The following is a 24,413-nucleotide window of genomic DNA, read 5'->3' on the forward strand; positions in this document are numbered from 1 at the left end:
TTTCCTCTAAGAGTTTTATAGTGTCTGGCCTTACATTTAGGACTTTAATCCATTCTGAGTTTATTTTTGTGTATGGTGTTAGGAAGTGTTCTAATTCATTCTTTTACATGTAGCTGTCCAGTTTTCCCAGCACCACTTATTGAAGAGGCTGTCTTTTCTCCATTGTATAGTCTTGCCTCTTTTATCAAAGATAAGGTGACCATATGTGTGTGGGTTTATCTCTGGGCTTTCTATCCTGTTCCATTGATCTATGTTTCTGTTTTTGTGCCAGTACCATACTGTCTTGATTACTGTAGCTTTGTAGTATAGTCTGACGTCAAGGAGTCTGATTCCTCCAGCTCCGTTTTTCTTTCTCAAGACTGCTTTGGCTCTTCGGTGTCTTTTGTTTTTCATACAAATTGTGAAATTTTTTGTTCTAGTTCTGTGGAAAATGCCATTGGTAGTTTGATAGGGATTGCATTGAATCTGTCGATTGCTTTGGGTGGTATAGTCATTAACAAGGTTGATTCTTCCAATCCAAGAATATGGTATATGTCTCCATCTGTTTGTATCATCTTTAATCTATTTCATCAGTGTCTTATAGTTGTCTGCATACAGGTCTTTTGTCTCCTTAGGTAGGTTCACTCTCAGGTATTTTATTCTTTTTGTTGTAATGGTAAATGGGAATGTTTCCTTAATTTCTCTTTCAGATGTTTCATCATTAGTGTATAGGAATGCAAGAGATTTCTGTGCATTAATTTTGTCTCCTGCTACTTTACCAAATTCATTGATTAGCTCTAGTAGTTTTCTGGTAGCATCTTTAGGATTCTCTATGTATATTATCATGTCATCTGCAAACAGTGACAGCTTTACTTCTTTTCCGATTTGGATTTGTTTTATTTCTTTTTCTTCTCTGATTGCTGTGGCTAAAACTTGCAAAACTATGTTGAATAATAGTGGTGAGAGTGGGCAGCCTTGTCTCGTTCCTGATCTTAGTGGAAATGATTTCAGTTTTTCATCATTGAGAATGATGTTGGCTGTGGGTTTGTCATATATGGCCTTTCTTATGTTGAGGTAAGTTCCCTCTATGGCTACTTTCTGGAGAGTTTTTATCATAAATGGGTGTTGAACTTTGTCAAAAGCTTTTTCTGAATTTATTGAGATTATCATATGGTTTTTATCCTTCAATTTGTTAATATCTTATATCCCACTGATTGATTTGCGTATATTGAAGAATCCTTGCATTCCTGGGATAAACCCCACTTGATCATGGTGAATGATCCTTTAAATGTGCTGTTGGATTCTGTTTGCTAGTACTTTGTTGAGGATTTTTGCATCTATGTTCATCAATGATATTGGTCTGTAGTTTGCTTTTTTTGTAACATCAGGGTGATGGTGGCCTCATAGAATGAGTTTGGGATTGTTCCTCCCTCTGCTATATTTTGGAAGAGTTTGAGAAGGATAGGTGTTGAGTCTTCTCTAAATGTTTGATAGAATTTGCCTGTGAAGCCATCTGGTCCTGGGCTTTTGTTTATTGGAAGATTTTAAATCACAGTTTCAATTTCAGTGCCTGTGATTGATCTGTTTATATTTTCTGTCTCTTCCTGGTTCAGTCTCGGAAGGTTGTGCTTTTATAAGAAATTGTCCATTTCTTCCAGGTTGTCCATTTTATTGGCATGGAGTTGCTTGTAGTAATCTCTCATGATCCTTTGTATTTCTGTGGGGTCAGTTGTTACTTCTCCTTTTCATTTCTAATTCTGTTGATTTGAGTCTTCTCCCTTTGTTCTTGATGAGTCTGGCTAATGGTTTATCAATTTTGTTTATCTTCTCAAAGAACTAGCTTTTAGTTTTATTGATCTTTGCTATTATTTCCTTCATTCCTTTTTCATTTATTTCTGATCTGATTTTTATGATTTTTTTCCTTCTGCTAACTTTGGTTTGTTTTTGTTCTTCATTCTCTAATTGCTTTAGGTGTAAGGATAGGTTTTTTTATTTGAGATTTTTCTTGTTTCTTGAGGTAGGATTTTACTGCTATAAACTTCCCTCTTAGAACGGCTTTTGCCGCATCCCATAGGTTTTGGACTATCGTGTTTTCATTGTCATTTGTTTCTAGGTGTTTTTTGATTTCCTCAGTGATCTCTTGGTTATTTAGTAGTGTATTGTTTAGCCTCCATGTGTTTGTATTTTTTTACAGTTTTTTTCCTGTAATTGATATCTAGTCTCATAGTGTTGTGGTCAGAAAAGATACTTGATACAATTTCAATTTTCTTAAATTTACCAAGGCTTGATTTGTGACCCAAGATATGATCTATCCTGGATAATGTTCCATGAGCACTTGAGAAGAAAGTGTATTCTGTTGTTTTTGGATGGAATTTCCAATATATATCAATTAAGTCCATCTTGTTTAATGTATCATTTAAAGCTTGTGTTTCCTTATTTATTTTCATTTTGGTTGATCTGTCCGTTGGCGAAAGTGGAGTGTTAAAGTCCCCTGCTATTATTGTGTTATTGTCGCTTTCCCCTTTTATGGCTGTTAATATTTGCCTTATGTATTGAGGTTCTCCTGTGTTGGGTGCATAAGTCTTTATAATTGTTATATCTTCTTCTTGGATTGATCCGTTGATCATTATGTAGTGTCCTTCTTTGTCTCTTGTAATAGTCTTTGTTTTAGAGTCTGTTTTGTCTGATATGAGAATTGCTACTCCAGCTTTCTTTTGATTTCCATTTGCATGGAATATCTTTTTCCATCCCCTCACTTTCATCCGTATGTGTCCCTAGGTCTGAAGTGGGTCTCTTGTAGATAGCATATATGGGTCTTGTTTTTGTATCCATTCAGCCAGTCTGTGTCTTTTGGTTGGAGCATTTAATCCATTTACATTTAAGGTAATTTTCGATATGTATGTTCCTATTACCATTTTCTTAATTGTTTTGGGTTTGTTATTATAGGTCTTTTCCTTCTCTTGTGTTTCCTGCCTAGAGACGTTCCTTTAGCATTTGTTGTGAAGCTGGTTTGGTGGTGCTGAATTCTCTTAGCTTTTGCTTGTCTGTAAAGGTTTCAGTTTCTCTGTCGAATCTGAATGAGATCCTTGCTGGGTAGAGTAATCTTGGTTGTAAGTTTTTCCCTTTCATCACTTTAAATATGTCCTGCCACTCCCTTCTGGCCTGCAGCGTTTCTGCTGAAACTGTTAAGCTATTAACCTTATGGGGATTCCCTTGTATGTTATTTGTTGCTTTTCCATTGCTGCTTTTAGTATTTTTCTTTGTATTTAATTTTTGATAGTTTGAATAATACGTGTCTTGGCATGTTTCTCCTTGGATTTATCCTGTATGGGACTCTCTGTGCTTCGTGGACTTGATTGACTATTTCCTTTCCCATATTAGGGAAGTTTTCAACTATAATCTCTTCACATATTTTCTCAGTCCCTTTCTTTTTCTCTTCTTCTTCTGGGATTCCTATAATTTGAATGTTGGTGTGTTTAATGTTGTCCCAGAGGTCTCTGAGACTGTCCTCAATTCTTTTCATTCTTTTTTCTTTATTCTGCTCTGCATAGTTATTTCCACTATTTTATTTTCCAGATCAGTTATCCATTCTTCTGCCTCAGTTATTCTGCTATTGATTCCTTCTAGAGAATTTTAAATTTCATTTATTGTGTTGTTTATCATTGTTTGTTTGCTTTTTTGTTCTTCTGGATCCTTGTTAAACGTTTCTTGTATTTTCTCCATTCTATTTCCAAGATTTTGGATCATCTTGACTATCATTACTCTGAATTATTTTTCAGGTAGACTGCCTATTTCCTCTTCATTTGTTTGCTCTGGTGGGTTTTTACCTTGCTCTTTAATCTGCTGTGTATTTCTCTGTGTTCTCATTTTGCTTAACTTACTGTGTTGGGGGTCTCCTTTTTGCAGGCTGAAGGTTCATAGTTCCCATTGTTTTTGGTGTCTGCCCCCAGTGGGTAAGGTTGGTAAGTGGGTTGTGTAGGCTTCCTGGTAGAGGGGACTGGTGCCTGTGTTGTGGTGGATGAGGCTGGATCTTGTCTTCCTGGTGGGCAGGACCATGTCTGGTGGTGTGTTTTGGGGTGTCTGTGAGCTTAGTATGATGTTAGGCAGCCTCTCTGCTAATGGGTGAGGTTGTGTTCCTGTCTTGCTAGTTGTTTGGCATGGGGTGTCCAGCACTGTAGCTTGCTGGTCGTTGAGTTGGAGCTGTGTCTTAGCGTTGAGACGGAGATCTCTTGGAGACCTCTCACCGATCGATATTTCATGGGGCCAGGAGGTCTCTGGTGGTCTCTGAACTCAGCTCTCCCACCTCAGAGGCTCAGGCCTGACACCCGGCTGGAGCACCAAGACCCTGTCAGCCACACGGCTGGAGTGCCTTCAGAGTTGGGGAGGCTGGCCTGCAGTGGCTGTCCTTCTGTGCTGCACATGAGAATCACCAGCTTCTTCCTTGTTTTGCCCCAAAGGCAGTGTGTTTCACAGAGAAAAACAGTAGCCTTGAAAATAGTCACAGCTCTGCGATGGCTATTTCTTTTTTCCTTTGTGTTTAGTCTGGTTTCACTTGCTCCCAGGGGGCCACGTGCAGAGGCCTCACACCTGGCTCTTCCAACTGGAGTTCCTAGTGCGGAATCGGTTTTGTCTTTTCTTTTGTTGATCTGTTGTATCACACTGATTGATCTGTGTATGTTGAACCATCCTTGTGACCCTGGCATGAATCCAACTTGATCATGGTGTGTGATTCTTTTTATGTGTTGTTGGATTCGGTTTGCTAATATTTTGTTAAGCATTTTTGCATCTATATTCATCAGAAATATTGGTCTGTAATTTTCCTTTTTGGCAGTGTCTTTGTCTGGTTTTGGGTATCAGGGTGATTGTGGCCTCAGACAATGCCTTTGGGACTGTTTCCTCCTCTTCAGTATTTGGAAGTGTTTGAGAAGGCTCAGCGTAAGATCTTCTTTTTATGTTTGGCAGAATTCTCTCATGAGGTCATCCAGTCCTGGATGTTTGTTTGCAGGGAGGGTTTTTTTTGTTTGTTTTAACATCTTTATTGGAGTATAATTGCTTTACAGTGGTGTGTTAGTTTCTGCTGTATAACAAAGTGAATCAGCTATGCATATACATATATCCCCATATCTCCTCCCTCTTGCGTCTCCCTCCCACCCTCCCTATCCCACCCCTCTAGGTGGTCACAGAGCACCGAGCTGAGCTCCCTGTGCTATGCGGCTGCTTCCCACTAGCTATGTGTTTTACATTTGGTAGTGTATATGTGTCAATGCCAGATTCTATTTCAGTCGTAGTGATCAGTCTATTCAAAGTTAACTATTTCTTCTCGATTCAGTTTTGGTGGGCTGTATGTTCCTAAAACGTGTCCATTTCTTCTAGGTTGTCCAGTTTGTTAGCAAAGAATTGTTTATAGTATTCTCATGATTTTTTGTATTTCTCTGGTATCAATTGTTATTTTTCCTCTTTAAATTCTTATTTTGTTTAGTTGGGTCCCACATTGTCTGCTTTTGAATTTGATGTAATGAAATACACTCTTATAGTTTTTCTTTACTTACTGACCATCAGGCTTGAAAATTGATCTGTATTATTGTAGCCGTTTAACTTTGTGTATTTTTCTGTCATATAAAGTTCGGTTGCATATGTATAACAGTCCATTCATTTTTGGTGAGATTTGTTTCTATGATTTTGTCTAATATGAACGACCCCTCTGTCACAGTTCTCCTGAATGTATACTCATGGTTATGTCCACCTTTTCCCTAAGTTATGTAACTGTGGGTCAGAGCTGTGTGTCTCTCCTTTTAACCGATAATTCTTATTTACTCCCCAAATTGACTGAGGCAGTTAGTACACCTACCAGTAATGTACTGGGACTTAAAGTGCTCAGTGTTTTCTCCCACAACTGATATTTCCATTGTTTTCTCTTTTGCGTCTCATGGGGACGGACTAGGATGCAAAGGCCTAGGACTAGGATCATTTCATGGAAACCAGGGCATAAAGCTGAGTGGAAACGATCTACTCGCGATGCTTTATATAAAGGACACATCTGTGTGTATCGGGGTCATCACTGAGCTGTGCCCCAGCTGGATCAGGCTCAGTTCCTTGGGAAAGACAATTCTACGCATTACTTCCCCACTCTGCTTCAGCGCATTCATACGCGTACCATGAGGTTGGCCACGAAGAGAGCTTTTTTTTTTTTTTTTTTTTTTTGTGGTACGCGGGCCTCTCACTGTTGTGGCCTCTTCCGTTGCGGAGCACAGGCTCCGGACACGCAGGCTCAGTGGCCATGGCTCACGGGCCCAGCCGCTCCACGGCATGTGGGATCCTCCCGGACCGGGGCACGAACCCGTGTCCCCTGCATCGGCAGGCGGACTCTCAACCACTGCGCCACCAGGGAAGCCCGAAGAGAGGATTTACACTGAAGAAAGAGACAAATGCCACACATCTGGGCTTTTTACAAAATGATAAATTCCTAAGCCCGTTTACCAGCACAGCAGCTGGCTGTCACTTCAAACGCCACGGTGTTCCTTCACACTAATGGTGTTTCTGGAGAAACGATACCCGGTGTCATCTGACGAGGAGAGAAGGGCTTGAGGGGTCCAGAGAGAGTTTTAGGGAAGAGTTTTGGATTTATCTGTTCGAAACAGGACCCCAAGTTCACCCATTTATTCAGTTACTTAAACGACATTCTGTTTCTGTCTGAAGGGATGGAGGTCAATAGCACACAGCAGCCAATGTGGAAATTAAAAACAACCAAATATATTTACATGAAAGTGGGCCAGAGCATGAAGGTGTGTAAGGTGTGGACACAGACCTGCCATGTGGGATGTGCCTCACGTCACAGGGGTGAGAGGGGACGGGGCAGTCTGGGAGAGTCATCACTGGTGGGGAGGGAAGGCACCATGGTTATCCGAGGCCCAGTCCTCCACAGGGACTCCCAGGCCTTCTCCTGCACCCACACCACGTCTCTCCCTCCCTGGTCAGACAGTTCACACAACACGTGCTGCAGATTCTCTTCCAGAACCTCCTGGGCACATAAGGTCGTGACAGGGCTCCACCACTCGGACGGTGCACGGTCCCCTCTTGTGTTCAGCTCCTGGCTGCATCTTGGGCTCCTCCGTGGCCGTGTTGAGCCTGAAAGAGCAGAATCCCGAGGCCCAGCAGGACGGAGCCGGCCATGCCCATCCGGATGAGGTTCTCCACTGTGTAGTCTTGGCGGTGTGAGGGTAGGGATTCTGGACGAGAGATCACACGGTCAGAGCAGATCCCAGTCACTCCTGAATCCTGGATGTCCACCCAGGGAACCTGCCTCTCCTTGACAGGACATGACCCTCGGAGCCCAGCCCCATATCTGAGTGATTTCATCACTCGTGGGATCTGACTTGTTTTTTGGCGGGTGGATGGTGTCAGCTGCTCATGAGAATCGTAAAGTGAGGGTGTGAGTGAGGAGGTGGGGAGACACGAGCCCTTCTCCTGGGTTCTGTGTCGTCACTGCCTCCAATTCTCATATTACAGCTTCTACACAGTTCCTTAATGAGCCCTTCCTCTAATATGCCAGGTTCCCTCTGCTCTCCTCATTGGGCTCTCTCAGCCGCCATGTGTTCTTTGAATTCAGAACCTGCTTTGGAATCACTTGGAACAGAGTTGGCTGTGCCCCCGGAGCTCAGGATCAGTGAGAAAAGTGGTCTCTTAAGACAGAAATCATTGAGTGCTGTGTGTTCTGTGTTCAGTCTGAGATGGGACCCTACAATCTTACTCTCCTACTTCTGGGAGTTCCCACTGGTTCAACAGCTGAGGACCCAGGATCCAGTGATGAGACTTTGGCGTCAGGGGCCATTGAATGTCCTCCTCTCTGGAGGCCCACTGTGTCCCCGCATTCATTACTACCTCAGACATTTCTGGGGACAGAGCCCTGAGCTGACTGAGTCAGAGAGGACAGGGTCAGGGTCCCTCACCTGAGACCGCGAGCTCCATGGGGGTACTGGCGTGTGACAGCAGGTAGGGGTCACTGCTGAGTGAGCTGTAGCACCTGTAGGTCCCATTGTGGGCTGAGGTCACGGGACTCATGGAGAATTCGGCCTGGAAATGCCCACCTCGGTACTTTGATCTAAGACGCAGTGGGGGCTGGGCTGCCCCCTCCTTGGACAGAAGGAAAGTTTCCCTTGTGCTCCCTGACTGACACAGCAGGGTCACGGTCTCTCCTGAGGCCACCAGGGGGCCCGGCTGCACCGAGAGGGAGGGCGTGTCAGGGAACCACCCTAGAGAGAGGAAGGGGGGTGAGGGGCTGCCCGCCCCCTGGTTCCGAACTGCGACTCAGCAGGGCCTCCCCGAGGCCCCTCATCTCTGTCTGTCTCTCTTTTCTCCGAGTCTCTCCCTCTCCCTGCCCACCCCCGTCTCTGTCTGTCTCCCTCCCTCCCTCCCTGGGGACCCCTCACGCCTGGTCCCAGCATCACCAGCTGGGGCTCCCCCGGCAGGGCCTATGCAGAGTCTGCGTCCCTGACTGACCCGCTGGCTCCTCACCTGCCACCAGGATGTCCAGGGGGTCACTGGGGGCCGACCACTCGGAGGAGAGGTTGTGTCCACCGTAGCATCTGTACCTGCCCGCGTGGGTGATGGTCACCGGGCCCAGGGGGAAGTCGGCCTGAGAGAGCCGAGCCTGGGGCTGCCGGCCAGGGCGCTGGGGGAGGGCCTTTCTCCCCTCCTGGGACAGAGCGAATCTGTCATAGCCGACGTCAGAGCGACACTGAAGGGTCAGGTTCTGTCCAGAGGCCACGACAGGGCCCTGCGGGGTCAGGAGGGAGGGCTTCCCAGACACACCTGGGGGAAGACCAGCCCTGGGCTGTAGGGGCTGGTTCCTCCCATGAAGCCCCTTCTCCCATCCTAGTCCCCAGGCCTCATTGTCGCTCACACTCTGTGTCTCTGTCCTGTGCGCCCCGCTCCCCCCTCACCCCACCCTCTCATCTGGGACAATCCTGGGAGAAAAGCATCTAATAATCTGTCTCATGCCTCAAGAAGTACGTGAGGCCGGGGGGGACCTCCTCACCTGGGACCAGGAGCTCCAGGGGGTCACTGGGGGCCGACCACACCTGGGGGGTGTCCCTGTAAAAGCCGTGGCATCTGAACGTCCACCTGTGGCTGGGGGTCACGCGACCCACAGGGAACAGGGCCTGGGTCTGCCCATGGCGGCCTGGCTGTGCATCCAGGGTCCAGGAGGACTTGGGTTCTCCTTCCTTAGTCAGAATGAACCCGTCCAGTCGCTGCCATGAGCCACACTGGAGGGTCACGTTCCCTCCCGAGGTGACCACAGGGCTCGGCAGGGCTGAGAGGGTGGGTTTGCTGTGGGCCCCTAGGAGAGAAGGAGGAAGCTTGTGAAATGGGGCTCACACGCCCCTTTCCTCCCCCAGGGCTGGGCTGTGAGAGGGACACACCCCTGAGAGCAGACCCCCTTCCTGAGGGCAGAGCCCGATGCTGGGACCCACGAGTGTCCTCTCACCTGTCACCACCAGCTCCAGGGGGTCACTGCGTTCTGACCAGTCAGTGGGGCTGAGGTAGTAACAGTGATATCTCCCTGCATAGTCCTGTGTCATGTATGAGATGGAGAACTTGCCCTTGTCCCTGGGCTCCAGTGGGGGCTGTCTGTACCAGGAAGCTGAGCTTCCCTCTTTATCCAAACGGAATTCCCGGACTCCCAGGGTCCCCTGACAGCGAATGGTCACGGGGCTCCCCAAGGGGATCACAGAGCCTGGCTCAGCCCAGATGGTGGGTTTGGGGAGGGTGCCTGGAAGGACATCAGAGGCTGCGTCACAAGATATCCTCACCCCCAGGTCCCCAGCTCTCAGCCCCCAACCTCCCGGACTCCCCCTCCTTCAGTCCAGAACTGCTGTTCCCCACCCCATTGCCTGGGGGTGGCCCCTTGTCCCCATGATCAGGAGGGAGGTGGGACACCTGGGGACAGACTCACCTGCCTGCACCTGGGTCCTCGGGCCCACACTCAGCCCTGGAACAGAGACCGCTGTGAGAGGCTCGCCCTGAATCCTGAGCAGCTCCTCTCCTACCCGTGAGCCTCCTGAGTCCTGGGGTCTCCTGACAGAGCAGCCTGGCTGTGGGGAGGGGTCCGTCCCTGGCTGGGGCTTCCCCTCCCCCTCCTCCATCTCACCGAGGCAGAGCAGGGCCGTGAGGCTGGGGGTCATGGCGTCTCGTCCCTGTGGTCCAGGCGGTGCAGATGGAGGAGACCACGGTGCCCTCAGGACGGAGACCCGAGGGTGTGTCCACTGGGAGGCTGGTCCTCGCCGTCACGGGACTGTCACGTCAGCAGCCCCACAGGAAGGGGAACTGCCCCTCCCCAGGAGCCTGGCTCTCATTCCCATGACAGACCCGGTGTCTTCCTGAGACGCCCCTTCCAGGTGAGGGTGACCCGAGCACGTCTTTCCCTCTCAGATCCTCCCCGTTGGGTGTCCTTCGTCCTTAGCCGGTCCATCAGCAGGTCCCTGTGGGGTCCTCACCATGGACAGGGGTCACCAAGGCCCTTGCGATGCTTCAGGGAGGTTGCAGGTTCCTGCTGCACTGCAGAGCTCAGATCAGCAGAGACACACGTTTAACATCTGCCTACAGCTCCATGGAGATCAGTGTGGCAATGAGTACAGAGGAGAAGTTCGGGGCAATAAGGAAGGAAACATGCCTGCTCCCCTGGCCCCAGAGTGTGGGTTTGCTTTCTGTCTCAGCCCCCTTCAGGGACTTCTCCCTTTTTCTTGCAACAGCGTCCACCCCACCTTCCTGGGAACAAGCCCCTGAGTCGTTGCTGCCTGCTCGGTGGCCCTTGATCCTTGGACAGGGCTCTCCTCCCCGTCCTGTCATCCTGCCTGGAAGCTTAGGGGGCCTTGATTTGAGTTAGAGTCTCCCTTCGAAGGAAAGCATCTCTATTTAACTCTGTCCCCACTGCTCTTGTAACCGTGAGGGCAGTGCCCTTTCTGAGCCTGAGTTTCCTCCTCTGCATGTTGTCGTGAGCCCCACTCCTCAGAGTGGCTGTGCGCTCAATGGTGTCAGGTTCATTGCAGGATCACCACTGTTAATTTCCAGAGCAGGTGACAACAGCAGTGGGTGGGACATGAGAGGATCCTGGGCTCAGACTCCACGGCAAAGTGGGCGATTGTGGTGCCCACCTAAGAGCCCTCCTCTGCTCCTAACACTGAGAAATGCTATTTTGAATATTTCTGAAACACGTACCCACAGACACATGCAGAAAAAGAGAAAGAAAGTTCCCCAAATGGAGAGGGAACCAGACCAAAGAAGAGGGAACTAGGCTGAGTGGCCCCCGCTGACCGGGATCATCAAGGGGGTCATAGGGAGGAGGTTCCCACCTGTGTGGACAGAGAGAGGGACCCAGGTCCTCACAGGCAGGGAGGGGTCAGGGCTCCAGGTGGAGGTTGAAGCTGCGGCCCCACTTCCCCGCGTTTCTGGACGGGCACTGGGATAGCTCTGCTCACTGCCCCAAGCCCGTGGTCAGCATTGAGCCACCTCCCCTGTGTGGCATGAAACAGACTCAGTCCACGATTGTCAGCCCTGGGCGTCCACCCTCGTGAGAGTGTGAGGGTCCCATTGGACCATCCCTGAGGCCACAGCTGTGAGCAGATGCTAAGTCTGAGACGGTGGGCAGCATGGGGCAGAGCAGCTGCAGCAGTCTCCCCTGGTCAGCCTGACTCCCAGGACAGCCCCGGGAGAAGCCTTCTAGGAGAGACCGGGGGTGTGAGGGCAGAGCCTTTAACAGGAATGGACATCACAGTGACTCTAGTAATGATGACAGTGCTACGGACAGCCGTCTGCTGACGAATGGGGGTGTCCTAGGCAAGGAAACAGAATCAGTAGGAAACCAATAAAGCGGTGAAAAAAATTGTAGAACATACTTGATGTGAATATCTTGATTGTATCACAACACAATTAGTGGCTTTGCTGAAATAAAAATATGAAAAAAAGAATCAGTAGGAGAATATGACAGTCGATTTAAATTAAGCGTGTTTAAGTATCTGAAAAATAAAGGGAGGCAACCATATGGATTATTTTATAGAAGAAAGGGCAGTTATTAAGAGTTAGAAAAGGTAGAGATGACAAATCCAGTAGGATGAACACATTAAAAAACGTCACCCCATCAAGGACAAGACAGCTGAGGGACCAGTTATGGAATTGAATACAATGTCGAGGAAATGTTCCACAATGAAGGTTAGAGAGACCAGAAATGGAAATTCAAGATACTTGGGGAATAGAATGAGGAGGGCCCACGTCATATCTATTGTAAGTGTCAGAAGGAAAGGTCGTGACGTATAACAACGGCCAAAGAAATGAAGAATTGAACATTTTTCAGAGATGAGAACAGGCCAACTAAGTGCTAGGACGCCTGTATTTAAAAGTGACATCTGTGTCTTGACCCTTCATGGTAAATTAAGAAAATGAAGGTTAAATTAAAAAAAAAAAAGTATCTCAGACTGAATTGTACGCTTTGAAATGGTTAATTCTATTTTGTGAAAATTTCAACTGAAAAAAATCAAGGACGACTGTCCTGAGGCCCTACAAATGTCCTGGAACTACTTCCTGTAGAAAATGCAAATTACCATTAAGAGAATGACAAGCTCATTGGGACCAGACTACCCAGTACCAAAAGGCGATGCCAGAAGATACTGGAGAAATACCTTCAGGGAATTAATTGGGAAGAATTTTACACTGAGCCAAATTATTTTTAAGGGACAAAAGTGAAAGGCTCATTAGAGGGTGAATCCCTAACTGCGAGGAGGTTCCAACCACCACATGTGACCTGTGGGAGCTGTGTCCATTCCGCTCAGCCCACCACGTCAGGCTGCGTCTTCCTGAGAGAGAAGGAGGGTTCTGGTGGGGATGGAGCCCTACCCATCACATGTATGTTCCTCTCCCAGTAGTTGAGTCACACACTTAGTTTGAAATAAGAAATGTTTCCAAGTAACTTGATAAAGAGAGAATGAGAGTGAAAGAAGGCATTTCCAGAGACGCAAGTTCTTAGATATTTTACTATTTTCACACTCAGTGAAAGGAATACTAAGAGATGTAATGGAGAAAGTGAGATGTCATATGAGAAAAAAATGGTATGAAAAGCACTGAAAAATTAACTAACACAACTTGTACATGCACCCACAGATGCACCCACACGTGTGCACACAGACACACAGATGTGCACACGCACATGCACGTATATAGAGTACCCAGATTTCAGGTGAAGTATAATGAGAACATTGTCTTCTCTAATGGAGGAGGAGAATGCATAGCTGTTTAGAAATAAAAATGTAAATACATATGTTAACATGGGAGTAACAGCCTAAAATTAGAGATGGAATAACTACCAATGTGCTTGGTGTAATTAAATGAAAGAAAACATTTTCAGCTTTATTGAGATATAAGTAACAAAAATTGTGTATATTTAAGATGTACAACTTAATGTTTTTATTTTTTAAAAAAGCATTTATTTATTTATTTATTTACTTGGCTGTGTTGGGTCTTAGTTGTGGCACGCAGGATCTTCGCTGTGGCAGGCGGGATCTTTCGTTGCGTGCGCAGGCTCCACAGTGCATGGGCTCAGTAGTTGCAGCTTGTGGGCTTAGTTGCCCCGTGGCATGTGGGATCTTAGTTCCCTGACCAGGGATCCAACCTGCGTCCCAAGCATTGGAAGGTGGATTCTTAACCACCGGACTGCCAGGGAAGTCCCACTTGATGTTTTTATATACACTTACCTTGTGATATAATCACCACAATTAAGCTAATTAACATATCCATGACCTCACATACTGAACATTTGTGTGTGAGTGTGTGTGTGGTGAGAACACTTAAGGTCTATCCTGTAAGCAAATTTCAAGTCTACGATGGAATATTGTGAACTGTAGTCACATCACTGTACATCACATCTCCAGAAGTGACTCGACTGCGTAACTGAAACTTTGTTCCCCGTGACCAGCATCTCCCCACTGACCCCTTTCCCAGCCTCTGGCAACTACCATTCCTCTGTGTTTCTATGAGCCTGATTATTCTAGATCCCCCAGGGAAGTGAGCTCGGGCTGTATTTGTCTGTCTGTGTCTGGCTTCTTTTACTTCACATAATGTCCTCCAGTTTCATCCACGTTTCCCAAACGGAAGGATTCCCTTCTTTTTAAAGGCTGAATAATATTCCAGTGTGTGTGTGTGTGTGTGTGTGCGCGCGCATGCGTATCTCACATTTTCTTTATCTCTTCATCTTTCGACAGGCATTGAGGTTGTATCCATATCCTGGCTAATGTGAATAATGCTGCAGTGAACATAGGAGTGCAGATATGTCTCCGAGATCGTGGTTTCATCTGCTTTGGCTGTATACCTGGAAGTGGAATTGCTGGATCCTATGGTAGGTAGTTCTAGTTTTAATTTTTTGAGGAAACTCCATACTCTTTTCCACAGTGGCTGCACCGATTTGTGTTCCCAGCAACAATGCATAGGGTTCTCTTTTCTCCACAACTTTGCCAACACTCGTTATCTTTTTTTTTAATTAACTTATTTATTTATCTTTGGCTGCGCTGGGTCTTCGTTGCTGTGCGTGGGCTTTCTCTAGTTGTGGTGAGCGGGGGCTACTGTTCCTTGCGGTGCGCGGGCTTCTCATTGCGGTGGCTTCTCTTGTTGTGGAGCAAAGGCTCTAGGCCCGCGGGCTTCAGTAGTTGTGGCTTGTGGGCTCTAGAGCGCAGGCTCAGTAGTTGTGGCACACAGGCTTACTTGCTCCGTGGTACGTGGGATCTTCCCCGACCAGGGCTTGAACCCATGTCCCCTGCGTTGGCAGGTGGATTCTTAACCACTGTGCCACCAGGGAAGCCCAACACTTGTTATCTTTTGTCTGTTTCATAACAGCCATTCTAACAGGTGTGAGGTGATATCTCATTGTGGTTTTGATTTGTATTTCCCTGAGGGTTAGTGATGTTGAGCACCTCTTCATGTACTGTTTGGCCATTGGAATGTCTTCTTTTGAGAAATGCCTATTCAGGTCCTTTACCTGTTTTTTAAATTGGGTTGTTACTACTTTGCGTTGAGTTGTGTGAGCTCGTTGTATATTTTGACAAGTAGCTCCTTATCAGATACATGGTTTGCAAATATCTTCTCCCATTCTATATGTTGCCGTTTCACTCTGTTGTCTGTTTCCTTTGCTGTGTAGAAGCTTTTAATATGATGCAATCCCCTTGTCTATTTTTGTCTTTGTTGCCTGTGCTTTTGGTGTCATATCCAAAAAACCATTGTCCAAACTCACGTCAAGAAGCTTTTCCCCTATGCTTTCTTCTTGTAGTTTTATGGTTTCAGTCCTTATGGTTAAGTCTCTGATCCATTTTGGCTTGATTTTATATATGGTGTGAGCTGAGGGTCCGGTTTCATTCTTCTGCATGTGGGCGTCTAGTTTTCCCAGCATCATGTATTGAAAGTACTATCCTTTCCCAGTTGTGTGTTCTTGGCACCCTTGTGGAAGATAGCTCACGGGGCTTCTTTGAGACAGTTATTTTGAGCAGTTAGGCATCTGATAGGCCTTCCTCTTCTACGGTCTATGTCTTGCCTGCGGCAGTGTCACATCCCCTGGTTCTTCGTGTGTCTTGCAGCTTTGCTGTGGTGTGTGTGTTGGAAGGAACAGCCGCCTCCTCCAGTCTTTATGGTGGGAGTTTGCAGACCAGCCCAGTCAGGGATTCTGCAGCCTCTCAGACGTGTTCTGGGGACGTGCAAGCTCCACGTCCCTCCCTCCTGGGGAAGGATTCCTAGCTGTGTGCCTTCACCGTGTCCCCGCTTCCCCTGGAGGAGTGCGGGGACGGCGGGGGTGGGGGCGGGCTCCATTTTCCTCCTCCTGAGGGAGAAGTCTCAGGATCGGTCCTCCTGTCCATCCTGCCAGGCTGTGCCGGCTACTACAGCGCCTGTCCCTCTCTTCCTCTTTTGCTGCCCCCACGTGGGCCTGTGTGAGATGAGAGGCCAGGAGGTCTCTGAGGCAGTGCCCGGAGCCTGGGGATGTGGGTGCAGCTTGACTCCCTCTGGCCTGGGCCGAACGGAGGAGCCTCTCAGCGCTGAGGGTGCCAGCTTGGGGGAGGGGGGACGGGGGAGGGAAGTGCTCCTCTTATCCTTTCAAAGTGGTTTTTCTTGGTTCTACGCTCATTCGAGGTGTCTCACCTTGCTAACTGGATCCTGCAGTTCGCATAAAATTTATTTTCCCCAGATACCATACTTTTGTCACTGTTTATGTGCGGTGATGAGAGCTGGGACTTGCTGTTCTGCCATCTTGCCTAAAACGTTGATTAATTTTTCTAGAATGCATCCTAGTGAGACCAGAAATGGAAAAATAGAAACAATAGCTAATCTACACAGGAAATAAAATGAGAAGACTAAACAGATATCTGTCACAGTCTCTAATGAGAGAAATGAGAATGCCATTAGTCAGCACTTGAAGAGACCACAGACCTAGACACCAGGGCATCCTCCACTTAAGGGGACTAGGGTTCTCCCTCACCCTCAGTGGGGGCAAAATTACTCTTTTTTTTTTTTTAAAAAGAAGTATAGTTAATTTACAATGTTGCGTTAGTTCCAAGTGTATAGCAAACTCATTCACTTATATATACACATTCTTTTTCAGATTCTTTCCGTTAAAGATTTTTATGAGATATTGAGCATGGTTCCCTGTGCTATACAGTAGGTCCTTGTTGTTTATCTATTTTATGTAAAGTAGTGTGTATCTGCAAATCCCAAATTCCTAATTGATCCCTTCCCCCTTTATCCCCTTTGGTAACCATAAGGTTGTTTTGTCTGTCTGTGAGTGTATTCCTGTTTTATAAATAAGTTTATTTGCACCATGTTTTAAGATTCCACATATAAGTGAAATCACATGATATGTGTCTTTCTCTTTCTGACATACTTCACTTAATATGATAATCTCTAAGTCCATTCGTGGTGCTTCAAATGGCATTATTCCATTCTTTTTTATGGCCGAGTAATATTCTATTATACATATATCACATCTTCTTTATCCATCTGTCGATGGACATTAAGGTTGCTTCCACGTCTTGCCTATTGTAAATAGTGCTGCTAGGTACATTGGGGTGCATGCATGTTTTTGAATTAGAGTTTTTTCCAGATACATGCCCAAGAGTGAGGTTGCAGGATCATAAGGGAACTCTGTTTTTAGATTTTAAGTGACCTTCACACTATTCTCCATAGTGGCTGCAACAATTTACATTCCCAGCAACAGCATTTATTATTTGTAGATTTTTGATGATGGCCATTCTGACCAGTGTGAGGTGATACCTCACTGTGGTTTTGACTTGTGTTTCTCTAATAATTGGTGATGTTGAACATCTTTTCACATGCCTCTTGGCTATGTGTATGTCTTCTTTGGAGAAATGTCTATTTAGGCCTTCTGTCCAGTTGTGTTTTTTTTTTTTTTGCGGTAGGCGGGCCTCTCACTGTTGTGGCCTTTCCCGTTGCGGAGCACAGGCTCCGGACGCGCAGGCTCAGCGACCATAGCTCACGGGCCCAGCTGCTCCGCGGCACGTGGGATCTTCCCGGACCGGGGCACGAACCCGTGTCCCCTGCATCGGCAGGCGGACTCCCAACCACTGCGCCACCAGGGAAGCCCAGCATACTGTTTTAATACTATATCTTTGTAGTATATTTTGAAATCCGGCAGTGATTCCTCCAGCTTGTTCTTTTTCAAGATTCTTTGACTATTTGTGGTGCCTGTAGTTCTTTTTTTTCATTTTCTGTCATCTCTTGTCATATCAATTATACTTCTTTTTAAAATTGAAGTATAGTTGATTTACAATATTGTTAGTTTCAGGTGTACAGCATAGTGATTCTTTTGTGTGTGTGTGTATGTGTGTGTGTGATTTGCAGATTATATTCCTTTATAGGTTATTACAAGATATTGGGTATAATTTTCTGTGCTATACAGTAAATCCTTGTTGCTTATCTATTATACATATAGTAGTTTGCATCTGTTAATCCCATACTTTTAATTTCTATCCTGCCCCCATCTCTTCCCTTTGGTAAGCATAATTTTGTTTGCTGTGTCTGTGAGTCTGTTTCTATTTTGTGTACAGATTTCTTTGTATTATTTTTCACATATAAGTGATATCATACGGTATGTGTCTTTCTCTGACTTGTTTAACTACACATACTATTGTCTAGTTCCATCCATGCTGCTGCAAATGGCAATTTTCATATTTTATGGCTGAATAATATTCCATTATGTATATATATGTATGTGTATATATATACCATATATATACCATATCTTCTTAATCCATCACCTGTTGATGGGCACTTTGGCTGTTTCCATGTCTTGGCTATGTGGCTTGTCTTGTAAATAGTGCTGCTATGAACACTGAGGTACATGTATCTTTTCAAATTATGGTTTTCTCCAGACATATGCCCAGGCGGCTGGATCATGTGGTAGCTCTACTTTGAGGTTTTTGAGCATCCTCCTTACTGTTTTTCACAGTGGCTGCACCAATGTACATTCCCACCAAGGGTGTAGGAGGGTTCCCTTGTCTCCGTACCCTCTCCAGCATTTATTATTTGCAGTTTTTGATGTTAGCCCTGGTGACTGTACCGTGGTGATACCTCACTGTAGTTTTGCTTTACATTTCTCTGGTAATTAACGTTGTTGAGCATCTTTTCATGTGCCTGTTGGCTGTCTGTATGTCTTTGGGAAAATGTCTATTTAGTTCTTCTGCCCATTTTTTGATTGGGTTGTCTATTTCTTTGAGTTTGAGTCATATGAGCAGTTTGTATATTTTGGTCGTATTGTTTACAAATATTTTCTCCCATTGCGTATGTTGTGTGTTCATTTTGTTGATGGTTTCCTTTGCTGGGCAAAAGCTTTTAAGTTTGATTATGCCCCATTTGTTTATTTTTGCTGTTATTTCTTTTGCCTTGGGAGACTGATTTAAGAAAATATTAGTACAGTTGGGAGTTCCCTAGTGGTCCAGTGGTTAGGACTCAGCACTTTCACTGCCGTGGCCCAGGTTCAAGCCCTGGTCGGGGAAGTAATATCCTGCAAGAGGCGCGGGACGGCCAAAAAAATAAATAAGGCTATGAAAATATTGGCACAATTTATATCAAGGAGTGTTTTGCCTATGTTCTCTTCTAGGAGTTTTATAGTGTCATGTCTTTTTTAATAAATTTATTTTATTTATTTATTTTTGGCTGTGTTGAGTCTTCGTTGCTGCGCAAGGACTTTCCCTAGTTGCAGCGAGCGGGGTCTGCTCTTCACTGTGGTGTGTGGGCTTCTCATTGCAGTGGCTTCTCTTGTTGCAGAGCACGGGCTTTAGGCGCGTGGGCTTCAGTAGTTGTGGCACGCGGGCTCAGTAGTTGTGGCTCGCGGGCTCTAGAGCACGGGCTCAGTAGTTGTGGTGCACGGGCTTAGTTGCTCCACGGCATGTGGGATCTTCCCAGACCAGGGCTCGAACCCGTGTCTCCTGCATTGGCAGGCGGGTTCTTAACCACTGCGCCACCAGGAAAGTCCTATAGTGTCATGTCTTATATTTAAGTCTTTAAACCATTTTGAGTTTATTTTTGTATATGGTGTGAGGGAGTGTTCTAATTTGATGACTTACATGTAGCTCTCCAGTGAATCCCACCACCTCCCTGACCCGAAAATGAGAGGCCACCTTCACTCTGCCCTTCATATGGTGGGGCTGATTCCATAGGTGCCGTGATGACTCTTAAGTGCTCCTAGGAATCAGCACCCAGACAGAGGCGAGGAGGGCACCTGCTCTTCTCTCCCTCTCTCAGCTGGGCATCTTCCCCTTCATGCATTTCTTCTCACTATGACCACCCAATAGGCACCAGTGACCTTAGTTATACTTGAGACATGAAGCCCCCTCCTTCCTTCATCTCCACTCCCAGCCTCAGGTCCAGTGGGAAGCGACCCTTCTGTAAAGGTTTAGTGGGGAAGGGTTAACAGAAGTTCAGCCCAGGACTGGGGACACTGTGTCTCTTCTAGGCTAAGAGGACTCTGTTACTCAGCAGACATGGCGTTCGTGCATGTGGGTGAGAGTCTGCAGGCCCCCAGTGCTGCCTGGAACAAGGACAGAAGGAGGATGTGGCACGTGTCTGGATCTTCATGTTGTTCTTAGCTCCACGTCTTCCCTCAAAGTTCAGAGCTTCCGCTCTTCTGTCTCCCTTCTGCACACACCTAGCACTGCCTGGACCCTGGGGTGGGGTGGGTGGAGTAGAGGGAGAGGGACTCCCCCTGTATTGTCCCTCCCTCCGTGGGGTGGGGCCACCTGTGGCTGACGTCCCTGTGTCCCCCTTCTTCTCCTCCAGCTCAGAGCTGCCCTGGGACAGGGCTGTGAGCCGAGGGTCTGGCTCCTCGATGGATATGGGGAGGGGGCTCCTCGCCTGAGAGCAGGAGCTCCAGGGGTCGCTGGGCTGTGACCTCAGGGAGGGGGAGGTGCTGAGTGAGCTGTAGCACGTGTAGGTCCCACTGTGGGCTGAGGTCACAGGACTCAAGGTGAAGTTGTTCTGAAAGGGTGGAGCCGTGTCCTGCAGACGAAGGTTCTGGGGAGGAGTGAGTGACCCCTCCTTGGACAGATGGAGGGGATCGGACCAGACCTCAGAGCCACACTGCAGGGTCACGTTCTCTCTGCAGGGTTCTGAGGCCTACAGCTGGGCTAAGAGGGAGGGTTTCCTGTACATTCCTGGGGGCGAGGAAGGTCGTGATGTGTACAGAGCCACCCCCAACACACCCTTGACCCTGAGCTGAGGGACCACCATCCTCTCTCCAGGGACCCTGTCTGTGACCCCCTCTCAGCTGCTCTCAGCCCCTCTGTGTGGGTCTCTCTTATCTCCCGGCACCTGCTCCATTTTTCCCTCCCTGGACCACTGCCCTGTCTCAATGTCTGCTCTAGGACCCCTCCCAGGACCCCGTCACCACCAGGGGTGGCTCTGGGCCCAGCACCCTGACAGCACAGTCAGGACGTGGGGCAGGACAGGGGCTGCTCACCGGCGATCAGCCTGTCTCCACGGAGCACGAGAGAGCCCGGCTAGGCTGAGTGGGAGGGCTCCTTGTACACCCCTGCAGAGAAGGGACAGTGGCACCGAGGGGGACGCACACCCCACACTGCTCACTGGGGCTGCAGTGAGAGCTCTCCTGGTCCGTCCCAGGCCTCCCGCCAGTGGTTCTGCCCCGGGAGGCCACTGCCCCTGACCCCCCATCACCCCAGGGCACGCTGGGCACAAGGCTCAGGTCAGGGGTCCAGGAAACGATGGGGCTGGGGGCCCTCACCTGTGACCTGGCGATGCAGAGGGTGACTGGGGTGTGACCACACATGTGCAGGGAGCTGGGAGAATCATAGCATCCGCAGGTTCCCCCACGGGAGGAGTTTAGGGGGCCCACAGGGCACACGGCCTGTCCCCTCCCATGGGTCCTCGATGTCCGGTGTCGGGCGGGTCGGTGCCTCCCTCCTTCAGCAGGTGCAGAGTGCCCGCTGCAAACTGTGAGCTGCCAGGGACACGCCCCCTCCTGAGGCCGCCACAGGGCGCAGCTGCTGAGAGGGAGGGGAAGGGGCTGGGTTAAAGGGGGGCCTTCAGCCCGCTCACCGCAGGTGTGGGCTGTGAGGGGAGACGTCCGTCCCCCTGAGCCCACACTCTGCTCCCTCTGCCTGTAAGGACGCTGCCGCAGTGGGAGGGGACCCGGGTCCTCCCTCCTACCTGTCCCCACCAGGGGCAGGGGGTCACTCCACTCTGACCTGTCTTTCCTGCAGTGATAGACACACTGGTACTGCCCTGCAGTGCTTGAGCTCGAGGATTCAAAGGGGAAACTGGCCTTGTTACTGGAGTCCTGTGGGGCCTTAGCCTCCCAGAGTCCAGAGGGCCTCTCTCTATACAGACGGTAGACATCAGCCCTCAGAGATCCCGGAGACAAGATGGTCACAGGGCTTCCCTTGGTGACCGACACCTGGGTCAGCCCAGATGGAGGGTTTGGGGAGGACCCCTGGAAAGGGATCAGACCTGAAGAGTTAGGGATGCCCTTCTCCCGTCAGTTTCCCCAGCTGTCATTCCTCAGGCCCCTACCAGACAGGTCAGCATCATTTCAGACCTGCTGTGTTCCCCCCAGATGACCAGGGGGTTGTTGGGTTGAAGCAGGAGGTCTGGGGGACCTCACTTACCTGGACCTGGTTCCACGGGCCCTGACTCAGCCCTGGGAGAGAGTTCCCTGTGAGCGCCCATCCCCCAGCACACATCATAGATGCTCCAGGCCTGGCCTGGTCTGGGCCCTGAGTTCTGGGGTCAGATCTGGGGCTGAGCACATCCTTCCTCCCCCACAATTTCTGCCCCCACTGATCTCCTGAGACCTGGGGTCTCTCAGCTTTAGACCTGGGAGGAGAGGGGCCCCGTCCCCGCTCCCTTCCCCAAAGCTCACTGAGGCAGAGAAGGGCAGTGAGGGTCGGGGTCGTGGCTGTGCCTCCCATGGTCCCCAGCCGTGCTGGTGTCTCACAAAGTCCACAGAGCCAGCAGGACAGACAGATGCACGGGGGGTGACAAGGTGCAGGCTGTGTTACACGTCGGGTTCCTTCATAGCAGCCTCTCAGAAAGAGGAATAGCCCCCCAGGGCCTCACGCTGCTCTACCTGCAGGATGGGGCCCAGGAGACAGCAGGCTCTGGGACCTTCCAGACCACATGTGGGTCTCACCAGACCCCACGCACTCTGCCTCTCCTCGGGCCAATCCCAAAGCCAGAGAGTGACACTCGTCCCGGGACAGGAAGTTGAGGATGCAGGGCAGGGCCTAGGAGCAGCCCAGTTTTGGCTCCGCCCAGGGCGCGGAGAGGGATCCAGGGCGGTTAACAAGCTGCCCAGTGGCTGCAGGGACAGGCTGCAGGCAGAAGCCCTGACCCCGGAGGGGCTCCTCACAGGCCGCTGGGCTCCAGGGGCTCGTAGTGGTGCCTGAGGCTGAGCCTTTGGAAGAGACACTCGCCCAGCCTAGCCTGGGGGCCGAGCAGCCTGCGGAGGTTGCTCAGGCGGTCGCCCATCTAATTGATGAGCTTCACCTGCTCATCCAGGAAGTGACTCCAGGAAGTCCAGAGGTGGAGTCTGCGCGGGCAGAGCCCAGGGCCTGCGGACCCACAGGGCCTGGCGCAGGTTCTTCTCCGTCAGGCGGGCGGCTTCCACGGCGTCCTGGGCTTTCCCCACGCTCCTGGGACGGCTTCGGCACGTCCTGGAAGAGGGCGCGGCCACAGCGCTGCTTTTGCCTTTTCCAGTGAGCTCGGGCCCTCCGGCTTCTCCTCGGCCCGTTCGCGAAACGATGTCTCACGCCCTCGCGAGCTGCTGCGTCGTGTGGGAAGAGAAGCGCAGAGACAGGTAGGTGTGGGAGAGCGGCAGATGCACGTTACCAGGCGGGTGACTGCGGCCTCCACCTGGCGGAGTAATTGTGACGAATCTGGGAGCTCCTGCTTGGTCGGCAGTAAGGAGCTAAGCTCAGAAAATGGTGTTGGCTGTTCCCGGAGGGCGAGGAGAGCTGAGTGGGTGATTCCAAGGTTGTGACTGGAAAAAAGGTTGGAGGGTGGTCCGAGTCTGGAGGAAGGGGCGCCCTTGGGTCTGTTCAGTCCAAACACTGTGGAAGCAAGAGACACATGTGTGGCACTGCCCAGCGCACTGCTTGGTTCCAGTTCTGATTTTGGTTTTCATAAAACCTGTGTGACCTTGGAGAAGCCCCTTCCCTTTCCCGAGATGCTGAAAATGCAAAATTTGTTCCTTCCTTCCAACGTTTATTGAGCAGTTACTATATCCAGACATGAGATTCATTGGTGACGGTGACCGATTCTTTCCCTGGACTCATGGAGCTCTGATGATGACACCAAACAATACCTATTTAGACAATAAATAATTTGGGTCTAGTTTTGTTCAGTTGTACAGAAGGAGAAAAACAGTGAGGCACAGTGACAGGTGGAAGCCCAGCAACCTTGTGATGGAAGTGCGGGGACTTTCTGGAGAAGGAGAGACCCAAGCTGATAGAGGTTAGCACAGGAGTGGTGAGGGGCCGGCACCCTGGGCCGGGAAGAGGGGGAGCTGTTCTGAGCACTGGAGTTCAGGGGATGCTGGGCCCTGGTCCTACAGGATCTAGTGCACCCTGCAAGTGTGCCTGGATTTTATCCTTGAGACAAGAGGGTAATTTTCCGGAAAGCAAGGTATGAACACACAGCTGTGCTGAGATGGTCGCCGCTCCGCAGGGATTGGACTGTGGGAGGACTGTGGTGGTAATAAACAGTGACAGAGCTCCAGCACCATTTGACCACTAGGTGATGAGTGGGTCAGTATCTGAGTGGTTGATGAGGTTTTCTTCTGTAACCCTTCCACAAATCCTACAACAAAATACATTCGCAGTTGAGTGGGATGAATCAGGAAGACTTTAGGTGGTTTGGAAAGGGGTCTGTGGTTTTCATAA

The 24,413-nt window shown here is 48.9% G+C and overlaps 2 protein-coding genes across 8 annotated transcripts in view; one reads left to right on the forward strand and one right to left on the reverse strand.

Annotated features, from left to right (window-relative positions):
- RPS9 (ribosomal protein S9) overlaps window positions 1-24,413 on the forward strand; it is a 129,833-nt gene that overhangs the window by 52,916 nt on the left and 52,504 nt on the right. For both annotated transcript variants that reach the window (XR_007474319.1, XR_007474320.1), the window contains 2 exons: window positions 14,226-14,359; window positions 23,230-23,329. The gene's annotated coding sequence lies outside the window, so the exon portion shown is untranslated. The remainder of the gene's footprint in view (window positions 1-14,225; window positions 14,360-23,229; window positions 23,330-24,413) is intronic.
- Window positions 1-24,413, reverse strand: part of LOC101277657 (leukocyte immunoglobulin-like receptor subfamily A member 6) — a 71,921-nt gene that overhangs the window by 25,149 nt on the left and 22,359 nt on the right. For 2 of the 6 annotated variants that reach the window (XM_049703432.1, XM_049703430.1), the window contains one exon: window positions 6,943-7,205. In XM_049703432.1, coding sequence (XP_049559389.1) covers window positions 7,060-7,205 — 146 coding nt within the window. In that variant the 3' untranslated portion in view covers window positions 6,943-7,059. Of the gene's footprint in view, window positions 1-6,942; window positions 7,206-7,925; window positions 8,229-8,490; window positions 8,788-9,013; window positions 9,317-9,463; window positions 9,749-9,931; window positions 9,968-10,126; window positions 10,453-24,413 lie in introns of those variants that run through there. The other 4 variants (XM_049703431.1, XM_049703426.1, XM_049703433.1 and 1 more) reach the window with 4 other exon arrangements.

Source organism: Orcinus orca, chromosome 20 (assembly GCF_937001465.1).
Source record: "Orcinus orca chromosome 20, mOrcOrc1.1, whole genome shotgun sequence".
Taxonomy (NCBI): domain Eukaryota; kingdom Metazoa; phylum Chordata; class Mammalia; order Artiodactyla; family Delphinidae; genus Orcinus; species Orcinus orca.